This window comes from Callithrix jacchus, chromosome 16 (genome assembly GCF_049354715.1).
Source record: "Callithrix jacchus isolate 240 chromosome 16, calJac240_pri, whole genome shotgun sequence".
Lineage (NCBI taxonomy): Eukaryota > Metazoa > Chordata > Mammalia > Primates > Cebidae > Callithrix > Callithrix jacchus.
In genome coordinates, this window is record NC_133517.1 from 91,190,770 (window position 1) to 91,211,813 (window position 21,044).

General features: G+C 37.3%; 1 protein-coding gene across 7 annotated transcripts in view; it reads right to left on the reverse strand.

Annotated features, from left to right (window-relative positions):
- Nucleotides 1-275: 275 nt before the first annotated feature.
- Nucleotides 276-21,044, reverse strand: part of ZFPM2 (zinc finger protein, FOG family member 2) — a 473,192-nt gene continuing 452,423 nt past the window's right edge. For all 7 annotated transcript variants that reach the window (XM_078353386.1, XM_008983372.5, XM_078353388.1 and 4 more), the window contains 3 exons: nt 9,563-9,769; nt 5,847-6,071; nt 276-3,776 (listed from right to left, as the gene is read on the reverse strand). In XM_078353386.1, the coding sequence (XP_078209512.1) occupies nt 1,285-3,776; nt 5,847-6,071; nt 9,563-9,769 (2,924 nt within the window). In that variant the 3' untranslated portion in view covers nt 276-1,284. The remainder of the gene's footprint in view (nt 3,777-5,846; nt 6,072-9,562; nt 9,770-21,044) is intronic.

Genomic DNA, 21,044 nt, shown 5'->3' on the forward strand with positions numbered 1-21,044 from the left:
TGCAGTGATGGTGGGGAAAGGCAGACAGAGAGATTCTGCCACTGATACATAGTTGTAATGAAGAGCTTTTCTAGTTTCATGGCCTGGAGTCTCTAGTTCATTTTAATAGAGCACGTTACATTAATTAGGTATATGTAAAGGACAGTCTTTCTCTTTACTGATTTGTCATTGTGTTAATACAGCTATTCAGTGCCACTTTGAAACGATTCTCATCACAAAGAATAGATTGAGGGTTTCTCTTCTATTTTGAAGGGAAAAGAAGTATACCAAACTTCTCCAACAATCTGGAATTTTATTCCATCCATATACATGCATAGTAACAACATTTGTTGAGAAATTATTTCTATCAGAAGTAGAACATTATCTTTGTGATCACCAGGTGCAGTATTGCTACTCTTATATTTAAATAGATCTTATATATGAATTAAATTCATACTTGCAGCATTGAGTTAAGGGTTTCGATTTAGACTGTGCCTTTCAAAAGATAAAACTGATTAATACTACCTCATTACTTACAATACTGCTTCCAGTAATTTTGTTCATTCTTTATAAAGTATTGCATTTAACAGCAAAGGTTTAAAAATTGAGACAGAGCTGCATCAGCGAAAGAAAATACAAGTACTATACAAGAAAAAAATTGCCATCTTCATTTAACATACAGGTTTAGGATTAAGAAAATGGACAGAAACATACAGCTACATACAAATGCAAAGCCTAGTGACTAAGAGACTGTATCTGCTAAAATATAAAGTGCAAACGGAGCCTGATTATCCAAGAATTGAAATCTTAAGGCGAACTTATATCATGTGTATTTAGAACATCTTTGCAAGTTATATTTTAGCGTATACATATATCTGCAACAGCATATAAGAAAAAATCAAGATACACAAGTGCTTTTGAAGCTATTTCTAAAATGCTTTTCTGTATTGTTTGTGACTATTTTCTTTAAAAGCTACTATACAGTGCAAACCATATGTGCTACACAATAACTATACAATAACATTACAAATGACTTTAATATAAAGTTTTTAAATAAAAAATAACATAACCACAGCTATGAATACTGCTGGTAAAATAAATTAATTTTTTTTTGAAAATGGCACCAATAATACACTTTACTAATGGACTGTAATGAAATTACACCTTAAGTCTTCAACTCAGCCATAATGAATTATCTCCTGATTGCCCAGATGTAATTCAAATAGCTTTTTCTTTTTTTCTGGACTGTTTAGAACAACATACTAAACACTGATACCAAAGGTGACTGATGTTTATTTAGTGAGTTCATTTGACATGTTCCGCTGCATGTGATGAGCAATAAAACTTCTTGTGAGTTATAAAGTTTGAAAGGTTGTTGAATTGGATGTCACACAGCCGGCAATATTTTCCACTGGTTGGAGCCTGGGTGGAACCATTCACACCTTTTGCTATACTAGACAACTGTTCCTCTGCTGAGGGAATTCCTGGTGAGACATTCTCATTGGCAGCTAATGGGTTCTCAGAGATCCATGAAGGAGATTTCTGGCCATCTTCATGCTGAGGATTCTGAGAAATGTTCTCTTGCTGTGGGTTGGCAGTGGGTCTCTCATCTTGTTTCAGTCCACCGTTCACTATTACCATTCCTCTATTTTTGGGCAACAATGGCAGAGAATCTTTCTTCAGCGCAGCACACCCATTTGAGGAAGCCTGGCCTTTAGGAGATTCATTTTCCGCGTTTGTGCTTTGCTCAATGTCAGTGTTATGGATGACAAGAGAGCCAGAAATGTAATCACTTGGCTTTATTCCATAATATGGAGAAAGCTGGTCGACTCCTTTTGCTTTCTTTATTGCTCCAGGGTAAAGGCATTGTGGAAGAAACAAATGTCTGTTTTCTTCTTTTGTAGCAATGAGCTGAGCAGCTTCGCTAAAGACCTTCAGGCCTTGGAGTGTTGCTAAGTGGGATGAAAATAAGTTTCCATTGGGGGAAGGCTGCTTCAGATTCCCATTTTTCTCACATTTTATTATGCTTCTTTCATAGCTGACATCAGGGCTGTTTCGTTCACTTTCTGGATTCGGAAACACTTTGCCGTCCAGTTGACCCAGGTCATTACGCTGATGTGCAGTAACTGGGCAGAAATTCTGCTTGTGGGCCAGATAGTTTTCTACCTTATTGAAACTGATCTTGCACACAGTGCACTCGTGATAGTCCAGCAGCCTTTTGGGAGACGTGGTCGTCCGCTCAGACTGAGATAAACACTTTTTGCTAAGATCTATGGGTACGTCCATCTCTAGGCAGGAAGCATTGGAATGAGTAGTGTCACATTTGGAAACTGGAACACACTTGTTGATCGTCAGAGAAGTTTCCAAGTGCTTAGAGACAATTCCTGGAAAGATATCACATCTTGGGTGGTAGCACTCTCCTAACCCTTCTGTGGGTTCTTGAGTGGAGGTACAAGGATTATTGAGGTTGGCTACGTCAAGAAATCTCTGCTGAACCAGTGAAGGCCTTTGTTCCTGCTCAGGTAGGCACATCTCATACATCTTTCTGCGCTTGCGTGTGCGCATGGTTCTCTGCATGGCAGGCACTTTGCTGGAAGCAGACCTCTTTAGTGGAGGGTCGTGGCGTGTAGCACAGTAATACTGTTTGTGGACCATGTATGTCTCGTGCCGGCTGAAGGTAATGTTGCACGCTTCACAGGTAGTCTTATTTGGGTCACTTTCGCCATCCACTAAGGGGACACTGGGATTTTTCACATCAACAGGTTTTCCATTAATTTTGTCATCACTGCTACTGGAAGCAGAGATCTTCTTAGTTTGAGTAGAAAAGTCCTTGTCATGGCCCTTCCCATTTGGCCCAATTAAATCTAAGACAGTGGAAGAATTGATGCAAGATGTTTGAAGAAGTGGATTCTCGGGATCAGCAGAATGAGCAGCTGGGTTGAGAAGGTTTATGGAGGTTTGGCCAGTGTTGGGACTCAAAGCTTCAGGCATCTTTTCTGACACACTAGGGAACTCTGGGGACTTGGCCATCTGCTGCCATCGGCTGCTGCAGTAATGTTTTTTGTGCACTAGATAATTATCCAAATTATTGAATGTTATGTTACACTCAAAACAAGTAGCCCCCTTGGGCATCAAGGGGCTGTAAATGACAGGGGGGTAGCTACTGCTGCCATGCCTCAGTCGCCGATGCACCAGTTCAGACATCTTCGCTAAGATCTCTGAAGCTTGAGGGACCATGGTGATATCTTGGGGGAAAGAAAACTGAGATAGGAAAGGGCCCACAGGGAAAGAAGGACCAATATTAGGCTGAACAGGCGATGAGGCAAGTCTTGGGCTAGAGGGCTCAGATTTTATTTTTGTGTAAGAAAAGCTTTGTTTATTTGTTGTAGGCTGTATCTCTGGTCTCTGGTTCGTGAGAAAGAGCTGAGTTTTTTTCTCACACTTGTCCAGCTCTGTGTCAGAGCTTGCATCTTTAGTTTGCATGGCCTTTTGGCTCTGGGGAAGTTCGCTTCTGGCCAACAAGTCTGTGGCTGGCTGTAAGCTGTCTTCGGTTCCACTTGGGGAGTGTTCCATGTCACTTTCTCTGGGAAGTTTGCCACTAGGGACATGGAGCTCCTGGTGCTGCAATAACTCCCTCTGAGTCTGGAAGCCGAAATGGCAGTGATTACATCGGAAGGCAGCTTGAGTGAGATGGGAGAACAGGTGTTGGTGAAAGTTGATCACAGAATCAGCAGTGTAGCTACAGACGGTGCATTTTAGACTAGCCCCAGGGGGCAGGAATTCTTCCATTTTCACTCCTAGATAGACAAACAAAATAAGAACAATGAAACATGGGTGTTGGTTTTTGAATGATAGGGACCTTAACTAATGATCTAATGTTTGCAACACAATAGGAGTGAAATCTTTCAGAATCTCATTTGTGATATTAACTGTTTTCTTGTGACATCTCTCACTGTGTGTGATAACAGTAATAGCACTTTATCGTTTTCAAAGTACTTTCATGAATATCATGGCATCAGCGTGGAATAAGTGTCACTCTCTCCATTTTACAGATGAGAAAACACACTGAAGGAGGCTAAGGAAATTGATTACGGTAATGAAGCTATTAAGTGATGAAGCTGTGCCGAAGCCTTGGATTTTATAATTATTAATCCAATAACCTTGTTACTATGACATTAGGGTCTACATTAGAAAAAAGTGAGCATTGATTAGGGTTGCTATTGAAAACCAGTGCAAATCAAATAACTCTCAATGCACTACCTATAGGTTCTATTCTAAAGACGCCAAATAGAAACCATTTGTAAAGTAATAACTTCCTAATTTATATTTAATATACATTTAAAATTTTATGCATTCGTTTTACTAAATATAGTTTATCTCTATCTAGGGCTGATATTTAGCTGGTAGGCTAATATAGTCTGCCAGTACACTAATATAGTCACTTCAGATTGGCATCCATGCTGATTGATCACTTTGTATTTCTAGTCCATGATTAAATATTTTGAGTATTACCATTGACTGTGGTGGGTAAGCATCACTAAGGTTGACTCTAGCTCCCATTGGTCAGCATATGGTAAAATCAGGCTTTTTGTACTCTGTACTAAAATAAGAACTGCCTTTTATATTTATAAGCCAACAACATGGCAGAGGTACCTAATCCTATAGTTATAAAAGGGGCTTCCTATCCTTGTCTCCTTTTTTCCTTAATTAATCCAATACTTATTTTTCCATTTTGCTGAAAGGGCCCCTGCATTCTGTTCTATTTGTTTTGTATATGACTTACTCACCATCTGAGATAACCAATCTGTTTCTGCTTCCCCAGCTTTATCATCTACCTGAAGATAGCTTATTCGTAGGGTGAGGAAAGAGGACGAGTAGAAAGGAAATCCCTACTTTTACAAAAAGGTTCAAAGACAAAAGCTTATACTAGAACACTGGAGGTTAGAGCAGTATTTTAAAACTCAACATGTATTTCTATTTTAAAATTATCTAATCCATCTAAGAAAGTCACCCAGAGGTGTCCTACAAGGTTCATATTACAGGTGCTAAAGAATTATTATTCTCGGTCCCTAGTTTGTCCCATGCAAGAATGTACCTAAAATTATTTAAAGTTAATAGAATTCTGTACATTGTATTAAATTCATTTTTAAAATACAATAATTAGAATGCTATGAAATGAAACTAAAAATAGCTGGCACACAATTCCAAATTAAATGGGAATAAATGGTATTAGAGAGGGCCTTAAAAAGTGTATTTATTTTACAGCCTTAAAAAGTGTATTTATTTTACAGCCTATATTTTCTTAAGGAATTTTAAAACATAGTGCTAAAAGTAGCTTTATGTCATAAAAGCCAGCAAAGCTGTTTTGATGCATATTTTGGAAGTCAAGAATATTTTATTGATTCATATTTAAAAGTAAACATCCCTGAAGTATAATTTTAATTGGATGTATCAATATGGTAGCTTTATTTCAATTCAGCAAACACTTATATTACGTACTTCTTATTTCTTCCCTACCATATAGGAAACACTATGGTCAGTTTCCAAAGATTGTTTGACACTAAAGCAATACATGACATTATTCAAAGTGTACTGAGACTTTCTTTTGAAAATAATGTGCTTTCTAAAACCTCAGTCCTATGGTCAGAGCACTGAATTTGTCAGAAAAGAATTCAGACCCAAGTCCTCTAACTAAAATATGCTGAGTGTAAGTGGCATAAGATCACACTGGTTGGCCCAGAAAGTTCAATTTTGATGTTGTAGATAAATACAGATAGACAGATATAGATGTATATATGTAATGCATGTATATATTTATAAAAATAATAGTCTTCTGGAACAACAGAAGAAACAAAAGGGGCATTTACCACTGTGTGAATTCAGGTGCATTTCTAGAGCTCGAGCATTTGAAAAGCTCTTGGTGCATTGTGGGAAGGGGCACAGGCTGGAAATCTGATGGGCACTGTCTTCGTTTTCCTCTGACACTGGAGCAGCTTCTCTTTGCCTCCCACTGCAGTAGTACATCAAATGGGCTTGCAGATTCCGCTCACTCCGATACCAGATGCCACAGGACTTGCAAGGGAATATATCCTCTGCAGGTAAAAACACAGAGACACATTTGCTGCTATCTATTTGAAACCAAATGTGAATAAAACAGCAGTTAGACCAATTTTTCTCAGACTCTGCTCTCAGGTTCTGAATTGGGCAATCAGACAGTGATAGGTACAGTCTTTGGTGTTGTCCTACAGCATAGGACTTGGCTTTTAGAGAAATGTTATAGTCTATAATTTAACTTCCCACAACTCTAGAAAGAGGAGACTCCAACATTAAAACACAAGATATTTATTTTATTTTATTTTTTTAGACAGATTCTCACTCTGTCACCCAGGCTGCAGTGCAGTGGCGTGATCTCAGCTCACTGCAACCTCCACCTCCTGGGTTCAAGCAGTTCTCCTGCGTCAGCCTCCCAAGTAGCTGGGATTACAGGTGAGCACCACCATACCTGGCTAATTTTTGCATTTTTAGTAGAGACAGCATTTCTCAATGTTGGCCAGGCTGATCTCAAATTCCTTACCACAAGTGATCCGCCTGCCCTGACCTCCCAAAGTGCTGGTATTATATAGGTGAGAGCCACTGTGCTCAGCCTAAGATATTGATTTTAAATTGTATTTAGAGTTAGAAAAAATATACATTTATAGTGTAAATTAACTTATCTGATGAATAAAAGGTAAGGATGTAATGGCTGAACTAATATTAGCCTTGATGCTATCCCCTGATGCCATTTTTTTTAACACATTAATTACGGAGTGGCTACTATGTGCCCAACTCTGTGTTGGGCTAGGTATAAGACAAAATGAAGGATGAAACAGCTGACCTTAGGATTCCTAAAGTCTCCTTGAGTTGACAAACATGTGGTCAGCTAATTACATTACAGCCTAATTACTGTTCTGATTGAGGTATCTGAGGAATGCCCCAGAGCCTGGAAAAGAGGCTGATGACAGGAGTGGAGGGAGGAAGACATTAGAGATGGGCTTAGGGGAAAGATGATGAGCTCAACCTGAAGTTAGGTGTGAAAGATAAAATTAAGCTAGTTAGTTGAAGAGGGATCGGATCATCCTGATCAAGGTAACGGCCCAAGGAAAGCCATGGGAGCCTGAGAGAAGGGCTGGGAAACTGGGAGGCTGTTCTGTACTGTTGAGGCAAGGAGCACGACAGGGGTGGGAGAGAAGGGGCTGTAGGAGGCAGAGATAGTGTGAAAGAACTGCATACTTTCAACAAGTTTTAGAGTTTGTCTTAATAATTATGAAGCATCACTGAATCATTTTAAGCAAGACACTGAAATAATCAGATATTATGGAATCATAGCAGTGGAGTCTAGGTTTGAAGGTACTGAATTTAGAAGAAAGAGTTTTGACTGGTGGGAGGCAACTGCAGTACTCGAAGTGAAACACAATGGGGTCTGAACTGCAGCTGATACTGGTACCGTATTTACCAAGTCATGCTATGATGCGTCATTTTCATGTGTTCACTCATGATAAATTTCTCCATGTGTTTTTTTCCCCCTTTATCCATTTATAGGTGAGGAAACTGGGGTTAGGTAACTTGCCCATCCATGGTCACAACAGTGGTTGAAATGGGATTGGAATCTGGTCTTAATCACTCTTCCATAATGCCTCCATGGCAAGGGTGGCAGAGAGGAAGAATTATGCTGAGAAAGTAGAACTGACTAGAAGTCATCAAAAATGCTTGGTGATTAGATTCTAGAATGGATGAATAAGCCTCTGCTTTGCTCCCAAGCTTCTGTGTCAGTAATGGTTTCACATGTACACAGGGAACAGAAGATGGAGAGCTGATGTCTTCAGGCTAGGGCATGTATAGGGTGACCAAATCTGACCTAGTATTGTGCAAACCCAGCACTTTCTCAACTTAGAGAAAGGGGTCACCATCCACACGGATGCAGGTAAAAATATACAGTGGGACTAAGCCAGAAAAACTGTGGCACATGTTCATGTTAGACATGTGGAATCTAACATTTCTGTAATAAATACAGAAGAATATGGGGTAAGTGGCAACACAGGCCTAAAATGCTGCAGAGATGGCTCAGGGAGATTGCATGAAAGGTGAAAAGGAGAAAAAACTAATGATCAAATTCTAGTGAAAGGGAAGTAAGGATAGCAAGTATAATATAAAGTTTCAAATTAACATCTAATTTTAAAATTATGTACTGCTACTGTGTATTATTTAACCCCTGCCTCCCAAGTTCATTTCATTTACACTATTCATGAGGCTACACAGTTCAGTAAAGTGTCCATTTAAGCAGGATGAATTTAACTCACTAATTTCAGAATGAAAGCAAAAGCTCTCTGCATCTATGCTGAATTATTTGAAATAAATAGTTATCTTGCTAGAAAGCAAACAGAGTATACTCTCCACTATAATTAGAATTAGCATCCATACATTGGAGCTTCTCAATAACATCAGATACTCCTAGAGTCTTTGGTAATAACATCCTTTTACCTCAAATTCAGGTTGGGTCCATGTTACTTCAAGTTCCTCACTATCAGAATCAAAATAAAGATCCAAGAAAGAAAATAAGCACATTTACCTTAAGGAAATCCAATAATACTAGCTTAGATGGGAAGTACTATATCCATTGATTGAATGCACAGTAATTTCAGAAACATTTGATGATTTCTTTAAAGGATGATATTACAGCAATAATCTAATTATAGTTGAATATTTTATATTTTAATATAAAAACATCATTGCATTTTTAGATTTCTCTTCTGCCTCATTCAGAGCCTCAGAGATTTTAAAGTGTATTTTTTGGCTAGATGCAATTTTTTCTTACCTGCTAACTTCAGAATCTATTTTCCTTGTAAGATGTGTCTGCTACTAATGTTTTTTCATAGAGCTAGATAAAAGCAGGTGTGTCTAGAACACAGATTTTGGGACCCCAGACCACTGATTTTCTATCATATGAAGGATCATTCTGTGACACAAGAATACAAACTAAGTTCAATTTCTTTTTTACAAAATAAAACCATGAAGGTAAATTTGCCAGGCCTACTTAAAAATTCTCCATATAAAGTATTATAAGTTTATAACACATTTCTTTTACCATTTTGCATTAACAGATATCTTGATTTATCCAGGATACACTTCCTTTTCATTAGTATATATAATCAAACTTTGATTTTGTATTCTTTCTTTTTTTCAAGTTTTTATCTCTATGCCCCTTAAAGAATTCCAAAATTTTTCTACTATAGAAGCATTAATGAAAGGTGCTTGCCTTCTCACAGCTAAGTAGCCCCGAATATCCAACTCATGCAGAATATCACAATATCAGGGTGTGTGTGTGAGAGACATTCAGGAATCTGATTTGAAATGGCTGGAGCTAAGGGTCTTTCTATACTCCCAGGAGAAGTGACCACACACACACACACACACACAATGATAAAGTGAAACCACAACACTAAGGGAAAAGGTCTGTTTCTAGTTGGTTGTCAGTAGACACTTTCTTTTTCTCCCATAAATTCCCACCACCTCTATAAAGCTGGGCTACACAGCACTGGGCACTTACTATTGACAATAGCTGTGGGCAAAATAGAAGCCATGGCAGCTTGCTGAGGAAGCAGCTGAATTGAGTCCAGCAGGCGTGCAGGGTACATCCCTTCTGTGAGAGTCATCTGACTGGCAGCTTGTAGCCTTGAGTCAAAATCCACCACAAAGGCAATTAGCTCTTCACCCTCAGAGATGGCCTTTGTAGTTGTACACCAAAGCTGACCCCCTATTAAGAAGAGAAAAGAAAAAGATAAAATTGACATAGGATGCTTAAGTCTGTTGTACACTAGATTGATGTCCATAGCTTTGTCTCATGTTTTTCGCACCGGTTTCTACTGGAGTGAAGTGTTTGATCAAGGCCACAGCTGTACTCGTCTTGCCTCCTGTGTGGAAAATTGTACTCCCTGCACTAAATGAACTGTTTAGTGACCAGAAGCAGGAGTAGATTAAGAATAAAGTACAGTATAAACATAATTTGTAGAAATTTTTTTAATTGTTTGCTTTCTGGGGCTTGCCTAAATCAGTAACCACACAATTACATTGGGATCATGCCTAAAAACCAGCATGGTAGGGACCCAACTGCTTACGTTTATTTCATGTGAGCCTTTGAAGTTATTATTTTATTAAAGTAAGAAGTTATTTATTCTCTCCCCCAAATACTTCCATCATATCAACACTAGATGCCAAAACTACAGAACACGTAAACAAAAAGTCCTAAAATCTAGAAAATTAAAATGAAATTCATTGTACTCTGCTAGGTCTGCTGCCATTTTTTTTTTTTTTTTGGCTGAATGATCTTTACTTTTATATAATATTCCATATAATGTAGTTTCTTTATCTCCATTTACCCTGATTGAACTTCCTGAAATGAAGATATGCCAAAAATCCTTTCAAAAAGGCTTATTTAAATAAAGATTTGTTTAAATGAAAAGAAATGTCTCTTCAAACGCTAAGATATACTTTGGCACTGCACTTCAGTGATCACATGTGGTGCATTAAAAAGAAAAATTAACTATGCAAGTACATCTTCTAATGTATTGGAATGTGAGAGGAAATACTCATTTATTTAACGTGTTTAGACAGGCAAAGCACTTATATTTTGTTATCTACACTCTCAGGCCTAGATATGTATCCTATACAGTTATGCCTGAAATAATGTAGCATACTTGATATGTTATGAAGCTCTTCTTTTAATTGTGTATATATTGGAAGGCTATGTATTGCACTCATTAAGCAGGCAAAAATTGTACCCATTTTGATAAGTCATATTGCTCTGTTTATCTTTCAACATAACTGTCTTTTCAACTGCACTTCATTTTTTCCACCCTTAGAGCTCATGGATTTTAAACAACTTGTGGTAAAAAATCTGGTTGAAAAGATAACAACAGCATGTGATATGGCAGAGTTACACAGAAGAATGAGAACATTGTTTTAGAGAAACCTTGGGCAATTAATTAAACCAGCTGATTAAGTTTTAAAGGTAAGAAAACAAAATACCATCTGTGACAGTATATGTTTGTTAAAAAATGAAGCTAAGACTACAGACCCCAAATTTGTGTGAAAGTTTCAAAGTAACAAACAAATACACTAAAATGCCAGAAAACAACTTTTTTCCACTTTGACACAAATGTATCTGAAAGCATTCAAGTTTACCACAGTTGAATAAACCAGATTCATTTTGCTTTGATTGACTTATTTTCAAATAATAGAATCTAAATTGTATCACCGTGAAATCAGAGGAGCTGTGAAAGTGTGAGTGGTGGTATTTCTGCTGTTCTTCCCCCTAGAAGGCTACTATGATTAGCTTCTATGCCTTCTCTGATGGGCATAGGGATCCAAACTACTTGCAACTGTAGACAAGGTAATCATTTAATCATTTGCACCTTATCTTTCCTCTGAAATACATTTTACTGAGGCTGTGTAATAGAGAGATATGGGAGACACAGCAAGAAACCACCATTCAGGTTTGGTTCATATGATCTCTCAGAGTCACTAGATTTCAGTCATTAACTTTACATTATTGGTAAGTCCATTCAGGTTTGGTTCACATGATCTCTCAGAGTCACTAGATTTCAGTCATTAACTTTACATTATTGGTAAGTCCATTCAGGTTTGGTTCACATGATCTCTCAGAGTCACTAGATTTCAGTCATTAACTTTACATTATTGGTAAGTCCATTCAGGTTTGGTTCACATGATCTCTCAGAGTCACTAGATTTCAGTCATTAACTTTACATTATTGGTAAGTCCAGCTATTTGTACCTTTCACAAAAGGGAAGAGTTGGACTCAGGTGCCCGAGGGAAACTGAGGTTTTAGAGAAGATGACCAGCCACAAATAATCTTTATCACTGCGGTAAGCTATGCAGTAGGACGACTCCAAGTGTTTATGCTCAAATTGTGAATAAAAAGACTTAATAAATAAGTAAAATTAAATTTAAAAATACTAACTGCAAATAAAAGTGAACAAAAATTCATTTGTATACATCATTAAATGACCTGGCAGTTGTAATATATATTTGTGCTTTTAGAAGTCCCCAATAATGTTTTAAATTTTGTAATCTTTATCACTTTATCTCACTTGATGGTTTAGTCAGAACATATCATTCCAAAAGGCTAAAGAAGACTGAAAATGTACTGTTGGACTTAAGAGGAAGTCAGTTAATTTTGGATTTAGTCTTTCAAATCATTCACTAATCAGCTATTCATTGAAATCTCTGCTGTGTGCTAGGCTGGGCGCTATGGCTTCCCATGTAGTTCCACAATTAGAATACACACATATATGCAAATATATTACAATATCACATTAAGGATATCATTCCCTAATGCTAAAGAAAATGTGAGAGGAGTGAGTAACTGACACTTCTTAAATAAGTTAGGCAAGCTATCCAAGGTGATGTTTTTATTAGCTCATGAAGAACAAATAGAGGTAAAATAGCAAAAGCATGTGTAGGCAGGACCATAAATGAGCATGTGTGAAGGTTTAGAATTATAGAAAAGTTACCCCAGCAAGTAGTTTGGACTACAGGCATAACCACCACTCTGGGCTAATTTTTTTAAATTAAATTTTCTAGAGATGGAGTCTCACTATGTTTTCCAGGCTTGTCTAGAACTCCTGGGCTCAAGCAATCCTCTCACCTTGGCCACCCAAGTGCTAGGATTGCAGGTGTGAGCCATGGTGTCCAGCCAGGAGTACTTTCTTTGGGCCTGATGGTATATGTAATTAATCTATTTTAATCCTGTCCATTACTCTGTGAAGTAGGTAATATTTCCCTCACTTTAGACTTGAGAAAACTAAAGCTTTAGAGAGGATAACTAAGTTTCTCAAAGCTGTACACAGGGTCAGTGACAGAATTGTGACCTACATTTTTGTCTGTCCAAGTATGTGTATGTGTATGTGTATATATGTGCATGCATAGAAATAATGGATTCTGTTTTGAAAATGTAAAGTTTGGGGTACCTGACAGACTTCTGGTGAATTTATCTAGGAAAAAGATGGAACTTAGAGAAGACATACAAGCAGAAGAAAAATATATATTTTTTGGAAGTGATCACCACATTCTTATTGACAACATGGTAACCCAGAGAGAGTATGGAGTGAAAAAAGGCTCACTAAAGAAATGGGGTATCTCAACATTTAGGATATGCACAGAAAATATGAGATCATTAAAATGTACCAAGAGCTTACATTTGAAAAAGCTAGAGGGAAATCAAGAGAATGGCACCACAAAAATCAAGGGTTGGATTTAAGAAAAAACTGTTCGGCTTAGTTTTTAGATGGTGAATCTAGAACAAACTTGAGGGAGTCGTTTACAGAAGTGATTACCGAGATATTGTAACATAACTTCACTTACTGGTGCTAATAAAATTTTCAGTGTAATCACTCTTGGGAGATGTTTGAGCAATGGAACCAGACTTCCTGGGTGCAAATGTTGGCTCTGCCACGTATTATGTGTGTGACTTAGAACTTGTCACCTAAGCATTCTACCTATCAGTTTCATCATTCCTGAAAATGTGGAAGATGATAAATAGTACTGAACTCATGATGTCATTATGAGGATTAATTGAGCTAATATGTGTAAAAGCTTAAAACAGCACCTGACATATAATCATATAATAAATAACAGAAAATAAATGTCTATATAATTGTTAGCCATTATAGTTTTGGTTTTGTCCACTTGGGGTAATTATTATTCTCATTTCTTACTGCCCTCCTAAATGCAAGAGGAAAGAAATCTCACCAGAAAGAAAAGGCACACCTATGAATTCAATGAACGGTTCTTTCTACACTTCACTGGAGGGAGTTAACTCATTTTAGGAAAGAAGGAATAAGGTTGCATTTGCTTGTGGATCAGTTAGAAATAGAAATAGTTTATAGCAATCTATGTGGATCTGAAGGAGCAGGAGAACCAGTTTCATACTGTACTATTTCAGAGCTGAGATATAGCCCACTTTAATTTACAATGTTGTGGAGGGTACTAGTATTATATATGTAAACTAAGAAGCAATCCAAGCACATGAAAATGCTAAGTCATGTTGATATCTTTTACCAATTGACCTCATGCTTAATATAAACAAACATAGGGTCTTACATTTGGGTTTAAAATGAGAGCACTGTTATCAAAAAAAAAATATTACAAGTGTTGCTAAGGCTGTAGAAAAGTTGGAACCCTAGTGCACTGTTAAGGGAACGTAAAATTGTACAAAATGATGAGTTATCCAAAAATTCAGACTAGAATTACCTGATTTCAGCAATTCTACTTATAGATATATACTGGAAAGAAAGGAAAGCAGAATCTCAAAGAGATATTTGAACAGCCAGATTCATAGCAGCATTGTTCACAATAGCTAAAACATGGAAGCAACCCATGGAATTATCCATTGACAGAGGAATGGATGAGAAAAATGTGATCCACACATACAACTGAATATTATTCCACCTTGAAAAGAAAGGAAATTCTGACATATGCTACAACATGGATGAAGCTTGAGGACATTGTGCTAAGTGAAATAAGCCAATCACAAAAAGACAAATACTGTATGATTCCACTTACATGAAGTACTTAGGGTATCCCAAATCAGAGAGATGCAAAGTAAAGTAGAATGGTGGTTGCCAGGGACTGGGGATAGGGGGATGAGGATTTAGGTTTAGTGTGAATAAGATGAAGAGTTTAGAGATGGATGGTGGTGATACTTGCACAACGATGTGAATGCCACTGAACTGTACACTTGAAAATGATTAAGATACTACATTTTATATGTATTATCAGAATTTTTAAAATTGGGAATAAATGAGGGTACATTGTTTTCACTACAAAACATCCTCTATGAACCTGGAACAATGGCATAAAATTTTTTAGCCATAGAGAAGAATAAGAATATAAATTTGATAAAGTGGCTTCACTTGATTTTAGAACATCCCCCCCAAAAAAAGAAAAAGAAAAAACACAAAAAAATACAAAGTATAAGGTATTTTTCCTTCTCAACTTTCCTAGCAAAACTATTTAACAAACCCAATTTGAAAGTCAAGGACCTAGTGAGGTGAAGTGGCTGCTAAGATGGAGTTCACTTTATTTGGGCATTTTAAGTCTTTTCATTTGAATGAACTCAGGAGACTTGTGTAGATCTGAACATTTTTGAAAAATGTAATTCCTGTTCACTTGATTGATCTGAGTTTCTGCCTGTTTCCAGGGCCAGTGGAGTGTCCCTGTCATCTCTGTATAGCAGTGAAATTTAAGATACCTAAACATAAGTTTTCTGTGGCTTTCATAAAAAGCAGTATGCTTACTGTGCCCCAAATTTAAACCAAGTGCATTTTCAATACACAAATCCACATTAATGGTATATTAATATGAAAACAAATGGAATTATGTAAAAGTGTTGGGTGGACATATGGCAATGTAAATATATGCTCCATATTGTTGGGTTCTGCATCCTTGGATTCAACCAAAATCAGATAATTATACCCCAATATTACAATAATGAAGAATACAAGCAAAAAACCAATAAAGTTCTATATTAAGTACTTGAGCACCCTCAGATTTTGGTGTCCAAGGGTGGTCCTGGAACCAATCCACAATGAATACTGAGGGAAAACTGTATAAGCTACCAATGAACCTCTTCACAGAACTGGAAAAAAACACCTTAAACTTCATATAAAATGAAAAGAGAGCCTGCATAGCCAAGACAATCCTAAGCAAAAAGAACAAAGCTGGAGGAATCATGCTACCTGACTTCAAACTATACTACAAGGCTACAGTAATCAAAACAGCATAGTACTGGTATCAAAACAGAGATATACACTAATGGAACAGAACAGAGGCCTCAGAGGCAACACCGCACATCTACAACCATCTGAACTTTGACGAACCTGACAAAAACAAGCAATGGGGAAAGAATTCCCTGTTTAATAAATGGTGTTGGGAAAACTGGCTAGCCATGTGCAGAAAGCAGAAACTGGACCCCTTCCTGACACCTTACACTAAAATTAACTCCAGATAGATTAAAGACTTAAACATAAGAACTAACACCATAAAAACCCTAGAATAAAACTTAGGCAAAACCATTCAGGACATAGGCATAGGCAAGGACTTCATTACTAAAACACCAAAAGCATTGGCAACAAAAGCTAAAGTAGACAAATGGGATCTAATTAAACTCCAGAGCTTCTGTACAGCAAAAGAAACAATCATTAGAATGAATCGGTGACCAACAGAATGGGAATTTTTGCAATCTATCCATCTGACAAAGGGCTAATATCCAGAATCTACAAAGAGCTAAAACAGATTTACAAGAAAAAAACAAACCCATTCAAAAGTGGGTGAAGGGTATGAATAGACACTTTTCAAAAGAAGATATATATGAGGCAAACACATGAAAAAATGCTCATCATCACTGGTCATTAGAGAAATGCAAATCAAAACCACATTGAGATACCACCTCATGACAGTTAGAATGGCGATCATTAAAAAATCTGGAGACAACAGATGCTGGAGAGGATGTGGAGAAACAGGAACACTTTTACACTGTTGGTGGGAGTGTAAACTAGTTCAACCATTGTGGAAGATAGTGTGGCGATTCCTCAACGACCCAGAAATAGAAATTCCATCAGACCCAGCAAACCCATTACTGGGGTATATATCCAAAGGATTATAACTCATTTTATTATAAAGACACATGCACATGTATGTTCATTGCAGCAATGTTTACAATAGTAAAGACCTGGAGCCAAACCTCAAATGCCCATCGATGATAGACTGCACAAGGAAAATGTGGCACATATACACCATGGAATACTATGCAGCCATAAAAAATGATGAGTTTTTTGTCCTTTTAGGGACATAGATGAATCTGGAAACCATCATTCTCAGCAAACTGACACAAGAACAGAAAATCTAAACAGCATGTTCTCACTCATAGGCATATGTTGAGCAATGAGAACACATGGACACAGGGAGGGTAGCATCACACACTGGGGTCTGTTGGTGGGGGCTAAGGGAGGGAAAGTAGGGGGTGGGGAAGTTGGGGAGAGAGAACATGGGGAGAAATGCCAGATATAGGTGACGGGGGGATGGAGGCAGCAAAGTGCATTGCCATGTATGTACCTATGCAACAATCCTGCATGATCTGCACATGTACCTCAGAACCTAAAGTACAATTTATTTGTTTATTTATTTATTTGGGATGGAGTTTTGCTGTTGTTACCCAGGCTGGAGTGCAATGGCACGATCTCAGCTTGCTGCAGCCTCCGCCTCCTGGGTTCAAGCAATTCTCCTGCCTCAGCTTCCTGAGTAGCTGGGACTACAGGCACATGCCACCATGCCCAGCTAATTTTTTGTATTTTTAGTAGAGATGGGGTTTCACCTTGTTGACCAGGATGGTCTTGATCTCTTGACCTCGTGATCCACCCACCTCGGCCTCCCAAAGCCTAAAGTACAATTTAAAAAAAAAATTGAATTCTGTAAAAGTGTTGGGTGGCCATATGGCAATGTAAATATATGCTCCATATTGTTGAGTTCTTCATCCTTGGATTCAACCAAAGTCATAAAATACTCCAAAATTACAATAAAGAAGAGTAATAAAAGTAAAAAACCAGTAAAGATCTATATCAAGTACTCAAGCACCCTCAGATTTTGGTGTCCAACGGAGATCCTGGAACCAATCCACAACGAATACTGAGGGACAACTCTATGCTTCATTAATAAAACTTTTACTGCTTTCTTTACACTGCCATTCCAGGGTAAATGTTCTTATTTTAAGGAATTACACACTTAATGAAGTGCAGGTGACAACTGAAATCACAAAAATTTATTTGTCCTTAACTCAAAGATGAACTATAAAGAGCACTTTATTGGTGAGTTAGAAAGTTCGGTTTAGTCCTGACTGTTATTAGTTACTGTGTGAGCTTGGAAAATCACTTTACCTACATCATTTCAAATGACAGTCTTAGACTAGATAGTTATCATCATGCAGTTGTGTGCATCTTTTTATGCTTCTATCATCAATGTACTAATAATAGTAATAATCACACATTTATGACGTGGTTACTATGTGCTACACACCTGCACTGTGCTAAAAGTTTTGCATGAATTATCTTATTGATTTTCCCCCAGAAAGCAGTGAGGTGGCTTTTACTGACTCTCGTTTTACTGTGTGATCATGAGGCTGGACATGTAAGTTGTTCCAAGTCACACAGCTGGAGGGGAACTGGAGGATGAGAAGGAAATATGGGAGATGGGATTTAAATAAGGCAGTTTGGCTCTAGATTTTGTATGAAAAACTAGGTGTCCTAAGCTACAGTGCCATCTAGTGTTCACTCTGTAACACTCTTAACTTCATTACTAAGCGAATAATTAGCATAGTTATCTCTCTGAATCAAGAATATGGGTGGTTCGGTTTATGAAGCAGCATTAGGCTGGTTACATATGACAGTTTTTAAATGCATAGCTACAATATGGAGAATAAGATTTATATGTGTGGTGTGGAAATGACTTCAAGTTATTTTACTTTATTTTTGCGACAGGGTCTCACTCTGTCACCCAGGCTGGAGTGCACTGGCAATCATGGCTCAGCTCACTGCAACCTCCATCTCCTGGTTCAGGTGATCCCCACTACAGCCACCCAGTCATTGGAATTACAGGCATGTGCTACCACTCCCAGCTAACTTTTGTATTTTTCGTAGAGATTGGGTTTCACATGTTGCCCAGCCTGGTCTCAAACTTCTGAGCTCAAGGGATCTTCCTGCTTCAGCCTCCCAAAGTGCTGGGATTACAGGTGGAGCCACCAGGCCTGGCCGACTCCAAGTTATCTTATAATGTGACTAACCTCATTAAAACAGCCAACATTTAGAAAGCACTTACTATGTGCCAGGCACTGTCCTAAGCACTTCACATACATTAAGCTCAATTTTTAATATAGAATACAAATGCAGCACTTTTCCAATTGTTTAGTTAAATTGCGAGTTTAGCTGGACATTAAAAGGGGCGTAAGATTCTCCTTAATCATCAAGCACTGACTTCCAATCTTGACTGCACAATATAGTCACAAAGGGAACTTGGAACCAACACTGATTTGGGGCCCTGTCCAAGAGCCATCAAATCAAAGTCTCTGGGTATTTTTTAGAAGCTCACTGGAGGTCTTAGTTTTCTTCCATAGCTAAGAATACCTGCCATAGGAATAAACTATCTGCACTTTATATAGTGTGGAAAGAGTTAAGCCCTATAAACAAAAAAGTCTCTTGATGATCAAATATTTCACAAGACTGTTCAGACAATTCAGTAGAGAAGATGTCCATTTTGAAACTCAGAAAATGACAATTGAAAATAGCTTTAGATGTTCCCTTTTCCTGCAATGTTGAAAGAATGTAGGAATGATGAGTGAAATGGTGAAGGAAGTGGATAAAAAATGATGTAATGACTGAGCATCATCTTTCAACTGAATAAGCCAGTGAGGAACTTGGTAAATTTGTCGATTCTATTTAGTTTTACAATGTTTAATTTTTTATTATTTTGAAGGATTGTATTTTATTATTAGGAATCATCAATAGTAATGCATCTTCCAAAACTGTGGAAAGATCATATTGTGCAAACCAGAGCAAAAACATCACATTCCTCCTGCATGGGCATGAAATCTTTATCAAATGACATCAGGCACCGAAGCGGCTATCTGATACCTTCCTCGCTTCCACCAAATGAAAAGGTTATTTTAGGATTCTCTCTTTGTCTGTCTCTTATGCTGCAAACATAGTCACTCTCCTCAGTCTTCATATTCACATACCACTCCCTTCACAAATAAAGGACAAATACTTATTCAAGTTTCCATGAAAAGTAGTAACTACTAGGACCTTGACATTCTTGAAAAAGCATATATTTGCTGTTCTAAGTAATGTTTCTGATCAAGGTTCCTGTACAACTAGATACGGTTTTAACAGGAAGCTTATAAATTTTTCTTATAATTGCTGTCAAAACTGCAGTGAAATATACTACAAGTTTTAAGAATAAAGAATAAAGTCGCAGTTCAAACTCGATTATATTTTGGAAATTCATGCTCCTCTTACTAGAGGCAGTGGCCTTAATATCTTCCCATCCTGCCAAATTTTTCACTTGCACTTTTTATTATTTATGAAATCAGTCTCTGCACAATGTCATGCAGACCTCTGCTGATAAACTCTAATTAAGATTAAGACAAGCCTTTTGGAAAGGATCCCATCATTAGCAAACATGATAAACACCAAAATACTCCCTACTTGTCAACCAGGAGCAATTCAGTAACCTAACAGTATTATCTGTTGCTAGGCTACAGAGCTGACAAAGCTTCAATTATTTTGTTCGACCATACCTATAGAGTTCCGTATAGGCAAAGTGTATCCAGAATAAAAGCTTTTAACTTCATCCATGCTATCTGCAATTCATGGCTTCTTACAATGGTAAAAATCGGGTTAATAATTACGTAGCATGCTGAAAAAGCTTTTCCATATGTTATGTCTATACATGTTTCTTTCTAATTTATCTGTGTGATTGACAGACGCTTGCTTTATAAAAATAAGAAAATGCAAGGAACGTGAAGCTGTAAACCTCTAGCACAACTACAGGGGCTCATCAAGATACGGACCTAAGCTTAGCATAAAAATATATAGCAAATTGAACCAATTAAATCACATTTAGATTTTGTATTACTCTACCTCAATATATAGTAGGATAAGGAGCCTCAGGCAATAGATAGGAGTATCGGTATGAAACTTTTTAAGCTGAAAAACAAAAACAAGACCCATATATCTTCACCTAACAATACAAAAGGAATGGATGGTTTAAAATAATAAGTTATTCTAATGGCTTTTCTAAAGACATTTAAAAGTTAATGATTTTTACTGCATAACATCGTCATTAAGTCTCATTTCTCTTCTTTAGACTAGAAATTCTGGGGGAAACCAATCAATAAAACATCATCCAAAATACAGATATTTAATAAGAAAAAAGACACGGGTAAAAAAATAAACAAAACAAAG